At 34.6% G+C, this 14265-nt stretch overlaps 2 protein-coding genes across 2 annotated transcripts in view; one reads left to right on the top strand and one right to left on the bottom strand.

Moving 5' to 3' along the window:
• LOC124540776 (sex peptide receptor) overlaps nt 1–14265 on the bottom strand; it is a 221813-nt gene that overhangs the window by 170692 nt on the left and 36856 nt on the right. The gene's annotated exons all lie outside the window — the stretch shown is intronic.
• LOC124540644 overlaps nt 6192–14265 on the top strand; it is a 36374-nt gene continuing 28300 nt past the window's right edge. The window contains exons 1-4 of the mRNA XM_047118311.1: nt 6192–6271; nt 6932–7085; nt 7326–7541; nt 7719–9669. Of these exons, the coding sequence (XP_046974267.1) occupies nt 6192–6271; nt 6932–7085; nt 7326–7541; nt 7719–9669 (2401 nt within the window). The remainder of the gene's footprint in view (nt 6272–6931; nt 7086–7325; nt 7542–7718; nt 9670–14265) is intronic.

Raw genomic sequence — 14265 nt, 5'->3', positions numbered from 1 at the left:
GTCTCATTAAAAAAAAGGAATGACATTTACCAAGAACCAATATTTTATATAGATTAAAAAAATGAGGTGATTTTTTTTTGTAATTTTACTATTGCCTATTGCGAGATAAATATCCATCTTCTCTTGTATGCCGTAGTCCTAGATACCATATGTTCTTACCCTTATGTGTTTAAACTTTAAGCTGTATTTCAGCTTCAAGTTACACGAGTTAACTTATTGTTAACAATATTGTTAGTTATATGTCATCGGCTTTAAGTTTCTGGGACTAAGTTAAACAAAATTCAACCAAGTTGAAATTAACATACAATGAGAAAATTTTGAATTATCAGAATCTCATGTAAAACTAATACGGATTCTGAATTATTTATAGAACAGCAATACAAATACAGTATGATTACTTTATATTCATTGTTTACAAATATATATATTCATCCTGCTAAAAATCCAATCCTAATAATAATTTTATGTTTACATATTTTGCAATGATAATTATATGCTATGTTTGTATGGGGGAGATAATATTTTTAATCAAGTTCCGGCCTTATAATAAGGTTGTGAAATTGACTCAAATGACAAATCTTCATAAAATGCTCGACAGATATTAATAGCTCAGAAGTGGTTTATTGTTAAACACAGCTCTACCAATGCTCTAAACTGTTTATTTGGTAATAACCCAGTTAGCAGATCTTTGTACTCAGACTGTTAAATATGTAAATTACTCTAATTATATTATATATCAAATTAATTGTAATAAGTGTTGATATATAAGTACAAGCACTTTTAATTTAAACAAATAGATGAACCAATATGAATTATATATCAATATGAACCTTATTTTCGTCACATTAAGGTTCATTTCATCTGTACAATAAACTGAAAGTGTATCGTCTTGTCAGGCGAAATAATATCACATGTTCTTATTTCAAAATATACTTGGTTTACTTACATATTGTATACTGTTTATTTTGCCTTACGTTCTCTCACATATACTTACACACGTTGTGAAAATCGAGAGGGCCAGTAGGAACACGTGTTTATAATTGCGGGTTCAACCCTGTGATTAATTTGTTTGACGGTAAAGGAATATTGATAAACTTACACGTGTTGGATAAAATTGATGATCATGTGTATTATACATCATGTTAGAATAAGCTCCGCATCGTCACCTCATATTTAGAGGAGGTCTTAGCCCAAGAGTCGAGGTGGCACAGTGGTTAGATCGCGTGCATCTTAACCGATGATTGCGGGTTCAAATCCAGGCAAGCACCGCTGATTCATGTGCTTAATTTTTCCTTTTAATTCATCTCGTGCTCAGCGGTGAAGGAAAACAGCGTGAGAAAACCTGCATGTGACAAATTTCATAGAAATTCTACGACATGTGTATTCCACCAACCCCCATTGGAACAGTGTGGTGGAATATGGTCCAAACCTTCTCCTCAAAGGTATAGGAGGCCTTTAACCCAGCAATGGAAATTTACAGGCTGTTGTTGTTGTTGTTGTTGTTGTTAGCCCATCAGTAAATTCACCTTGTTTTTAAAGACACAAATGTTCAGGACCCCAGACAAAATTAAAAAGTGTATTACTAGTAAAGATTATTATTTCGTCAGAGACAGTGTCAGTCAACGAAACGTACACACATCACCACAGATTATATATATACGTAACGCTTAATAAAATCACAATCCATTTCGTCCGAAAGTACAACAAATCCCAATTGGCTCAAGACCATAAACGAAATTACAAGCGCCGTAAAACCACATGGTCCTAATTGGCGTTGTAAATTATCCAAGTTGCCTAGACAACCAAGTTCAACAACTGAATTTGGTTGTGTATTACAAAAAGAGGCGAGATGGTTAGAACGCTTCTTAACCTTAAAGTTTACAGGCTGATGTTATATATTTAAAATATCTGGCCATGAATACACTAAAAGAAAAAAATCGAAAAACTTGCTAAAATTTCATTTCTTGTTCCATTTTTGATTTTTTTTTTTTGGATTGAATAGGATAGGCTAATTTCTCAACTGAGTTTAAGTGGTCTCCCCCACCCATAGACAATAGCATCGTAAGGTATATCAACCATTCCTTATACATATGTATTACATATGTATATTTAATGTAAGAAAGAAATAAATGTTTATTTAGGACACAGCACAGTTGTAAAACTTATACGAAATAAACAATAAAAAAACAAAAGTAAAGAACAATTTGTAGATTAAGTTAAGTACAAATAAATAAGACAACAAAAGGAAACAAAATAACAAATAAATACATTTTGTAGGCAATGATAATAATCGTGTTCTAAACAGGTGTACCATTTAGCTTCCAAGTTGGGTCCAAACAGCCAACTCCGATGTTCAATGCGCCAGCAACCTTGGCAAACAAGATATATTGTTGCTGTTTCTTTGAAATCGAGCCAGCTACACACACCTTAGAATAGAAACACAGTAATACTATTGCTGTTTGTCCTAAGAACTGGGAAAGCTTGAAAAACATCGTGATACCATACCTGTGATATGAGGTTAAAGCACATTAGTTTCCTATGTTGTCTTGGGTCTGAGTGTTTCTGGTACCGCCGTTACTTCTGATTTTCCATAACACAAGTGCTTTAGCTACTTACATTGTGATCAGAGTAATGTATGTGATGTTGTCTAATATTAATATATTCATAAATTAAAGTATTGGAGCAGGCTGGTGAAATGAGCTCCATCTTCTCTAAAGGAATGCAGATTTTCGGCCACAATTTATATGACCTTTAGGCATTACGCGAAATGTGACAAGACTTTGTGAACCTGAGTTCAGTACTAATAAAATATTGACTACAATGTTTAATCAAGGAGCAAGTATGTTGATTTCCTCGGTTGACGACCAATTAAGAAAGACCTTCAGATTGACACAGTTTGCTCAAATATTGGAATAGTTTTAACGTATGACGTTAGCCGACAAAGTTACATATTAGATCCTTATAGGCTACTAGTTGTGTCCGCGACTTCTTTCGCGTCGGAATTAAGCAAAAAAATATTGGAGTAGCCTAAGTTACTCCTCATTACATCAGCTTTTTGCGAGCGCAAGACCCGTTAAAATCGTTCCTGTCGTTCCAGGAATTAGCCGGGACAAACAAGCTGACAGACCACAATGGTAATAAAATGTTGTTTTGGTATATGTACCGTGTATAACATTTTTTATAACACCTACGAATTTACTAAAAAGTGCTTATTTTAATATGAAAAACAGACATTTCAAATATATTGTTTATTCAATGAATATATAATATCATATAATGTAAGGGTTTTTTTATGTGATAAGTGGCCACCGAGCAGGAGGTTCACCTGATGGAAAGTGGCTACCACCGCCTATGGACATCTGTAGCATCAGGGGGCTTGCAGATGTGTTGCCGGCCTTTAAGGAAAGGGTACGCTCTATTCTTGAAGGATTCCATGTCATATCAGTTCGGAAAAACCGCCGTACCATGAGTACCGTATAAATAAAGGCATCGAACTAAAATAGCTAGTTTAAATTTTAGTACGGCGTTATGTTTGTTTGTATTTGTCTACTCGCGTTGCATTTTATCAATTCCAAATTTAAATATGTGTTCGAATGTATTTCATGAATACGGAACCTTATTTCTGCGAGTAAATATCGCTATTCGCGATCACGGTTGTTCGTTTAAATTTTCAATACTTTTAAAAATAATAAAGAATTCCTGGAATTCCTGATCGAAGTTATTCGATATTCAAATTTTTTTTTTTTAAATAAATATGAAAGCATCTGAATTTACTGTTTAAAAATATTGGTCTGATTTTAAGCATAAATTATTTCTATTAAAACCTTTACATCTTTTTAAATTTTGCATTCTCGAGAAATGTTAACGGCCCATTTAGAACAGACACCCTAAATTCATTGTAATTGACAGTTTTATGACATGACTTCCATTGAAATTATATAAACATCGATATATTAATAATCTGTATAAGTTTTTTAACGTGATGTGCAATCGCTTTGAAATCTCGTTTTAAATTTAGAGAACGTCCAAGAAATCTTTAGCAATTTAAGTACGAATATTAAAAAAAAAAAACATCTTTCTCAAACCCGGTTTCGAAAAACGAAATCTGCAACTTAAAAAACTTGCTAGTCGAACAGAGTATTATAAGTCAGTTGAAAACGCAGGTCAACTGAGAGATTCCGATTTCATATGTAGAATTTGTAATTATATTTTTTATTCAGCACACTCGAATTAAATGTACACTAGCGCCACTTAGTGAGATTGTAATACGAACTAATTTGACTGAGAACTTTATTATTTGAAATTAATTGGCATTCCGAAACTGTAAATCTATGTGATCCATTCATAATATTGTGTCATAGTACCAAATAAAACTACCTTGGCATGCAGGTTTAGAAACGGTTATACCATTAACCTAAAACGGAACCACCGTTGGTTCCTATTGGCTTCGAATGAACATAGTGATGTTTATTCGACGATTCGAGACGAAGTGTCGTCCATAAGTAAAAACTATATGAAAATCTATTTAGTACTTTTGGAAAGATATACGGGACATTCAGTCTTTTGATAATAATGTATAGACATATTATCATAATTTTTAATGGTTAGCTAACCAGAAGTAAAAATGGCTTGAAAAAATATTGGTGGCTATTACTATCTGATTTAATTACAACAAATAATAATCAAAAATAAAACTAATTACTATGAATGACTAACAATTAATCGCAGTCGCATGCTTTTTTTTATGTCTTACGGTCCAATGTATTGATGCATTAGGCGGTAAAATACTTTAATTATATTTTTACTCTTATAAAAATAATAAGGTATGCGCCGTGTATACAGAATATACCAACAAAGGCTTATGCAGAACAATTTATATAAAAAGGTAATTTCTAAGATAAGCTACGTTGGTTATATTTAGTTCATAAAAAGTATTAAACTATAAAAGAACAGCGAACCATTAATCCATACTTTTTTTTATTAAAAACAAGATTATGTAGATAAAAAAGCGTAGGATTTTAATGTAATGATTCCCATATAGATATTGAAATTAATTGAATTAAATCCACAGACTACTTTAGGACATGTATGTAGACAATGTACAATTAAATATTTATCCAGAGTTACTTAATCTAAAAAGTAAAGTAACAGCCTGTAAATTACCCACTGCTGGGCTAAGGCCTCCTCTCTTATTAACGAGAGGGTTTGGAACATATTCCACCACGCTGTACCAATGCGGGTTGGTGGAATGCACATAGGTGGAATTTCGATGAAATTAGACACATGCAGGTTTCCTCACGATGTTTTCCTCCACCGCCGAGCACGAGGTGAATTATAAACACAAATTAAGAACACATAGCGGTGCTTGCTTGGGCTTGAACCTGAAATCATCGGTTAAGATGCACGCGTTCTAACCACTGGGCCATCTCAGCTCAAAAGCAAAACATACATGAATAAAAAATCATATTATTTAATATTGGATTATGTAAGTGTTAGAAAGGCGTGGACCTATACTTGTTGATTTCCAGGCAGGATATAATATATACATTTTACATATATAATTGGATTGGAAGTATCTTGACGGTTCTTCTCGGTAGAATCTACATTCTGAACCCGTGATAGCTTTACTCAATATAATTTGTAAAATGGTTTACCTGTTGACTTCCAAGCAGGATATATTAATTTAAATAATTGTATTAACTAACATGACTTTGTATTTTTCAAAGGTTGAAATAGAGTAACTACTGAGTTTCTTGCCGCTTCTTCTCGGTAGAAATTACTTTCCGAACCGGTGGTAGCTTCACTTAATTGTAAAATGGCGATTCAAAAGTGCTTGTAAAAGCCTACTTGAATAAAGTTTATTTTGATTTAGATTTTGGATGACGATGTAAAAAACCTACTGAAATACTTATATTACATAAACAATGGAAAATTATAGAAAAAGTTTTGTGGTTTAAAGTATATAAAATAAAAAATACATTTTCAACAAGATATGGATCGTATCTCATGTTGAGAATGACATATAATATTTAAAAGTAAACTAATGACATGTAATGTCTTTTTAAATGTGTCTAATTTTATTCGTAATAAAACCATAATTCTATGGTGTTGCTTATTTATTTATATCAATTTATTACGAATAATTAATATCAATGTCAGAAGAATATTCTATGCCATCTTATATATCAACCATGTCAAGATATCTTCGTCCTGAAACTTTTAATGTCGAACCTGATACGGCATCTGCAGATTTGCGATGGTCACACTGGAGGTATACATTCATAAACTTTATCTCAGAAGAAGCTTGTAACGAAACTGATGAAATGAAACTCAAATTATTAATAAATCATCTATCTCCTACCGTGTACTCCTATATACGCGATTATAAATCCTACGAGCATGCCTTATCATTATTAGATCACATATATTTAAAGCCTAAAAATGAAATTTTTGCTCGATATACTTTAGTTGCTCGAAAACAAAAACAGGATGAAACTATTACAGAATACGTACACGCACTGAAATTATTAGCACATGATTGCAATTTTAAAGCCGCGACTCCTGAAGAATATAAGAATGAATACATTCGTGACGCGTTTGTTGCTGGGATCACATCCCAAACAATACGACAGAGACTCTTAGAAAACACTACCTTAAGTTTAGATGAAGCCCTAAATCAAGCGATTGCTTTAGAAACAGCCGAACGAAATTCTCGAGGCTATATTAATAATAATTCTTTTAATCTAAATGCTCTTTCTAAGCAAGAACAAGAAATGCCAATTCATCAAAACTTAGCTATAGCAAATTATTCAAGAAAGAAGCAGTGCTTCTTTTGTGGTGGAAGCATTCATCGACGATTTAAGTGTCCTGCTCGTAATGCCACCTGCCAACTTTGCTCCAAAACAGGTCATTTCGCTAATGTCTGCCGTAGTAATAAAGAAACACTTAACTATGTTGTAAAAGAAGATGCACCGAAGGAAGTTGCTACGATTTCTGCGGCCTCACCTTCTAGCTTAAAAAGAGCTACGGTATCAGTAACAATTAACGATTACAAAGCTGATGCACTTATTGATACTGGTAGTTCCGTAAGTTTCGTAAGCGGTTCTTTAGCGCAAACAATACGTCTGAAAAGGAATCCATGTAAGCAGGCCATTACTTTAGCCTCACTTAATCACATATCTTTTGTGGAAGGTTCCTGTGTAGCGACAATCAAAATAGGGCAACATATCTATAAAAGTCAGCCCCTCTTAATTGTAAACAATCTTTGCGCAGACCTTATTATAGGGCATGACTTATTACAAAATCATTCAGTGCTTGAATTTCAGTTTGGAGGTAACCAAGGACCCCTGAAAGTCTGCAATATTATAGAAGCATCTGTTCCTCCTGCAACTTTATTTAGTAATTTATCTCCTAATATTAGACCAATAGCTATAAAATCTAAACGTTACTCTGAAGACGATCTTCAATTTATAAATAATGAAATATCTAAATTACTAGAAGAAGGCGTCATTGAGCCCAGCGTATCTCCATGGCGAGCACAAGTATTAGTGACAGGAGGTGGTACACACCGAAAGCGGCTTGTTATTGACTATTCGCTTACCATAAACAGATTTACAGAACTAGATGCATTTCCTCTACCTAGCATCGAGTCTATAATTGAAAAAGTTGCAAAATTTAATTATTTTAGCCAAATCGATCTAAAAAGCGCTTATCACCAGGTACCAATTTTGTCATCTGAACGACAATATACAGCATTCGAAGCATGTGGTAAACTTTATCAATTTACAAGAATACCTTTTGGGGTAACAAACGGTGTCGCGGCCTTCCAGCGAACATTACAATACATTATCGATACAGAAAAATTAGCAGGAACGTTCGCATATTTAGATGATGTCACTGTCTGTGGTAAGAGTAAAGATGACCACGATAGAAAACTCAATGAATTTATGAATGCAGTTAAGAAATACAAATTAACTCTAAACGAAAGTAAATGTGTCTTTGGAAGCGACTCTATAAATCTTTTAGGATACTCAATATACAATAATACGATTAAACCTGACAATGACCGTCTTAAACCACTACTGGATCTTCCAATTCCTACGGATTTACCAACCTTAAAAAGGACTTTAGGTTTATTTGCTCACTATTCCAAGTGGATCCAAAATTTTTCTCAGAAGATCAGACCTCTTATTGGTATTAAGCATTTTCCTTTAAACCAGGAGGCTGTTACATGTTTTAACTCTTTAAAGTCAGATGTTTGTAAATCTACTTTGGTAGTGGTCGACGAAAATGCAACATTCATGGTAGAAACAGATGCATCTGAATTTGCCATTGCTTCTACACTCTCTCAAAACGGTCGTCCAGTTGCATTTTTTTCACGAACTTTAACTGAGTCTGAATGCAAACATTCTTCTATAGAAAAGGAGGCAAGTGCAATTGTTGAATCTCTGCGTAAATGGCGGCACTATTTAATGGGTAGACATTTCTTGCTTTTAACTGATCAACAGTCTGTAGTATTCATGTTCAATCAAAAACATTCAAGCAAAATAAAAAATGAGAAAATTGAAAGATGGAGGCTTGAACTTTCCAGTTTTAAATTTGAAATTATTTATCGACCTGGTAAGGATAATACAGTGGCTGACGCTCTATCTAGAGTATGTGCTCATATTAATTTTGATAATAGTAAGTTGAAAGAAATTCACGAACTTCTTTGTCACCCTGGTGTCACAAGATTAGCACACTGGGTAAGGACGAAAAACCTTCCATACTCTATCAATGACATTAAACTTATAACTACTTCCTGCAGAGTGTGTGCTGAAATCAAGCCTCGTTTTAATAAAAATAAATATCAACTCATAAAAGCTACGTCTCCATTTGAACGATTGAACATAGATTTTAAGGGACCCTTACCATCTAACACGCAAAATAAATACATGTTAACGATTATTGATGAATACAGCCGATTTCCATTCGCTTATCCCTGCAAAGATATGACTGCTACGACTGTAATTAAATGTTTGAAGGATCTTTTCTTTATGTTTGGTACTCCGCTTTATGTACACTCAGACAGAGGAGCGACATTTATGTCTGAACAATTGAAGCAATTTTTTTACTCTCTTGGGATAGCTTGCAGTCGAACAACTCCATATAATCCCCAGGGAAATGGACAAGTTGAAAAACTTAATGGAACTCTTTGGAGAAACATACAATTATACCTCCGATCTAAAGATATGGAGATATCAGATTGGGAAAAAGCTTTACCAGTGGCTTTACACTCCATCAGGTCACTTTTATGTACTAGTACTAATGTAACTCCTCACGAAAGAATGTTCAACCATGCCCGAAGAACTTCAAACGGCGAATCATTTCCTTCTTGGATGTTAAATCCAGGACCTGTTTTAATGAAAAAGAACGTGAGAGCTACCAAGTACGATCCTATAGTTGAAGAGGTAGAGTTACTCCAGCCCAATCCGCAATATTCGTATGTCAGATTGTCAGATGGAAGAGAAACTACAATCTCTAACAGACAATTAGCTCCACTACCAGAAAATTTAGAAGATTGTAATGAAAATAACGAAATGCAAAATTCTGAAAATATTCAAGATGAAAATCCTATTCCTAATCAAGAATCTATTGAAAATAATCAATCTCATGAACTTCCTTCCACGAGTTCGTCATTTAAAGAACGTCGTTCAACACGACAGCGAAGAATGCCGAGCTATTTAAACGATTACGTATTGTCTTAAGAGAGGGGGTGAATGACATATAATATTTAAAAGTAAACTAATGACATGTAATGTCTTTTTAAATGTGTCTAATTTTATTCGTAATAAAACCATAATTCTATGGTGTTGCTTATTTATTTATATCAGAGAATGCTAGCAACATTTCTCCATTCAATCGCATTTCCTTGATTCTGGACGAAAAATGTATCAGCACGTCTGGAACCGACTTTACTATAAAGCGGGCTGTTATATTTTTTATAAAATGTATTTATGCTATCACTTCAACGATAAAGTTTTGCAACTACAAACAGATAGGAGTCATAAAAACCAATATTTGGATTTAAGATTTAAGAGTCTAATTTCATTTTAATTTTGCCACATGTGCATTCCACTAACCCGCATTTGAATAGCGTGGTGGAATATGTTCCAAACCCTCTCCTTAATGAAAGAGGAGGCTTTATCTCAACAGTGGGAAATGTACAGGCTGTTTCTTTTCATTTTACAGGGTCTAATAAGCCCGTACCGGTATTATGATACTTTTCATATAAGGTATTAAACGCCCTGTACTGTAATGATGCCACAGCGATCGAGTTGACTAATTAAATTGAGCTCTTTCTTAATTAAAGCGCAATAAAAAAAACAATTAGTAGACATGCAGCGCAAAAAAACACATCAAACGTAACATAAAGATACCTTTGAAGGGTTCGACTCTTAATTAGCTGAAAGAAAGACATAAAAAGACTCTCTCACACACGCGCACGATGCACACTAACACACGTTTACGCACATGTAAACAACATTAGGCGGTCGTCTTCACTACAAAACAAGTACACATCTGGTTTATCTGTTGGTATTAATTATTTTCTTATCAGTTATGTAACATATGTATGTTCATCGTAACTGTAAATAAAGAATTGTAATTGCTTGATCTATATTAATATTATAAATATGAAAGTAAATTTGTCTGTCTTTTTTATGGTAATGGTTGGCGTACGATCATATGGGCCATCTGATAGTAAGTGGTCACCATTACCCATGGACAATGACGCTGTAAGAAATATTAACTATTCCTTAAATTGACAATGCGCCACCAACCTTAGGAACTAAGATGTTATGTCCCTTGTGTCTGTAGTTACACTGGCTCACTCACCCTTCAAACCAGAACACAACAATACTGCGTACTGTTGTTTAGCGGTAGAATATCTGATGAGTGGGTGTTACCTACCCAGGCAGGCTTGCACAAAGCCCTACCAGCAAGTTAAACTTTTCTTGTAGTTCAAGTTTGCTTCATACCAAATTTCCTCAAATTTGGTTCTACGGTTTGCGGGCGACAGACAGACAAACAGAGTTACTTTTACATTTATAATATTGATACATACATATAGAATATAGATTGTGATGATGATATTCCCAGCCTGATACAGTACACAAATAGATGCATTCTCTCAAATACATCGTCTATTTCCACACTCGTAATCCGATAAGACGGCAAATACTACACGGGTGGAAATAGTTTAAGTACTAGTGGATGGACTAATGGATGTTCACGATTTCCGGACATTAAAGCGTGAAATCTGGAAACTTTTAAATTATTTTCTGCCACTGTGAACTTCTCGACAGAAAATCCCAGTAACTTCTTTATCGTTGTACTTATTACGTTTTTCAAATCTGGATACTTCGTTGATCTTGCGGATAAAGAAGATCCTGAGGCGCTTGGTTGAATAGTTATTAGGTTTTGCTTTTGGTATATTCTGAGTAACATCCTGGAAGTGAGAAGTAAGGTAATTCCCGAGTTTGAACGTTAAGTAGTAAACGTTCATTAGTTTTCTATGTTGTCTTGGGTCTGAGTGTTGTACCTTCGTTACTTCTGATTCTCCATAACACAAATGCTTTAGCTACTTATATTGAACAGAGTTATGCATGTGATGTTGCCCAATCCAATCCAATCCATCAGCCCATTTCCGTCCACTGCTGGACATAGGCCTCTCCAATTGCATGCTACTGAGATCATTATTGGGCTACTCGCATCCAGCTCCTGCCAGCTGTCTTGCGTATGTGTAGTTAGTTAGTTGGTGTTAGTTAGTCCTCTGAGTATGGCAACCATTGGCAAAATCGTTCACGGCATCGTAATATTGCACATCACTAATCATTTTACAAATGGAATTCCATTTTTGAATATATCAATCGGATTCAACTTCACAGCCACCAGGTAATCGACGTGGAAATGATTCTGTCAAACGGTTAAAAAACAATGGATATATTTTCAGCGAGCTATAAATAAAATCCAATAACGTGATGTATTCTCTAAAGAAACAACTAAATGTTAGTTAAAGGTAAATGTCAGGTGATAAATATAACTTTACTTTTTTATAAATAAACCTAATGTCAGGCGTATTTTTTTCTGTCTAGATGGTCTAATGGCTGACATACATGAGACGAATGTTGCTTCAAACACGGGTCCATAACTATAAAGATGGATTTTCCTGTCGTAAATTTATCTGGAAATTGGAATTATACACGCTCCACGCCTCTGAAAACACGAAAATCTTGTGCCTATTGGTTGGTAGCTTACGCTATGAACATCTGTACATCTCTATGTCAATGTATTCGATTAATATTTATGTATATATATGTTCTCTACTTATGGGGACATAAATATTTATTAATAGTGGTTACAAGACCTACATTTTAACCGGTGGCGTGTTCAAGACCAAACACGCTGACTTTTTATGTGCTTCATTTGTGTTAAATTCCTATCGTACTTGGGGTGAATAAAAAATATATATAAGTTTAATACTTCTACTTCTAAAAATGAAAATATTTTCATGCAAACTATCAACCCTATTTTCAACCCATTAAAGACTTTTTCCAATAAAAAAGCCTATATGTGTACCAAATATCATTCAAATCTATCCAGGAGTTTGGGCGTGAAAGCGTGAAAATATTTCTTACAGCGTCATTGTCTATAGGTGATGGTGACCACTTACCATCAGGTGGCCCATATGCTCGTCCGCCAACCTATACCAAAAAAAATAACATTGATATTAACAATACGGTGCTCTCACTTTCCTGTTCATTATTGTGAATCATGTCATTTATAGTCAGGCCTATATAAAAGATGGTTACTCCTTATGGAATACGTTTTTCAAAGATCAGCAAGGCGTTACCACATGTTACATTTTTGTGATAAAGAAATATAAATTCTTCCTAAAATATTTTAACGTGTTAAGTCACCATAAATAAACCTGACACGTTCAACAAAGATGCGCCATATAAGACGGATTTAAGCAACCCGAGATTTGGTTAGTTCAGAAAACACTGCGTTGTCTGTTTTTTATGGCCGAGGAGGCTTCACTTTCCAGATGACGAGGGTATCCGTACATCAGGGGATTCATAGTTTATCATGTTAATATTTGAAAATGGAATACCAACACAAAGTTTTGACGCTATCACAAACGGTTATGTTAATAAAAAAATATATTAATATTAAAAGTGTAGTCTTTCACGACCAATTTTCTGAACCGATTTTGATGATATTTGGTGTGGTGCAAACTTGAACTCCTTGAAAGGACATAGGCTATTTTTTACTTGACACTCGACAACCGAGACCCTAAAACGCGAGAGAAGCCGCAGGCAACTACTAGTACTCACCACCGATTCAAGTCAGAATTAAACTTACTTTTCACAACACAACACACAACAACAGACTGTAAATTCCCACTGCTGGGCTAAAGGGCCTCTTCTCCCTTTGAGGAGAAGGTTTGGAACATATTCCACCACGCTGTTCCAATGCGGGTTGGTGGAATACACATGTGGCAGAATTTCTATGAAATTTGTTACATGCAGGTTTCCTCTCGATGTTTTTCTTCACCGCTGAGCACGAAATGAATTATAAAGACAAATTAAGCACATGAATCAGCGGTGCCTGTCTTGGTTTGAACCCGCAATCGTCAGTTAAGATGCACGCGTTCTTACCACTGGGCCATTTCGACTCATTACTTACAAACTTACTTTTACATATCTGGTACTTGTATAGAGTTACTGAGATATCAAATCAACGTAAACATACATACAAAATATATAACACAGTAACAGAAAACGCGACGGAAAATAAGTAATTCAAACGAATGGTATTTTATTCTGGTAACGTTTGCACAAAGACGCGGGCACACGGACTACGTTATACGTACGAGTATATAAGTCTGTTTGAAATACAAGATTCCAGTTTCGCTATATAAAGATAAGGCACACACCGCTACTGTAAGAGACAAAGGGTCGTATGTAAAATTCGTCTACTTATCAGCATCAAATCTGATATTAATGTATTTTATAATTGCGTTTAAAATACTAATTAATACGGTATGGTACGACATCCCAAATTATCAACATTTATTTCTTATGTGAATATGATCTTTACACAAACGTAGTAACATGTAATATCATATGACACGTCGATTTACATGCATTTGCTTTCTCGGGTTGAACTGACGCGAGGATCTATAGCGACGAATAGTGTCGAATGGCGCGATAGGGAGCTGAT

This window comes from Vanessa cardui, chromosome 26 (genome assembly GCF_905220365.1).
Source record: "Vanessa cardui chromosome 26, ilVanCard2.1, whole genome shotgun sequence".
Taxonomy (NCBI): Eukaryota; Metazoa; Arthropoda; class Insecta; order Lepidoptera; family Nymphalidae; genus Vanessa; species Vanessa cardui.
This window is presented reverse-complemented; position numbering and strand designations above follow the sequence as displayed.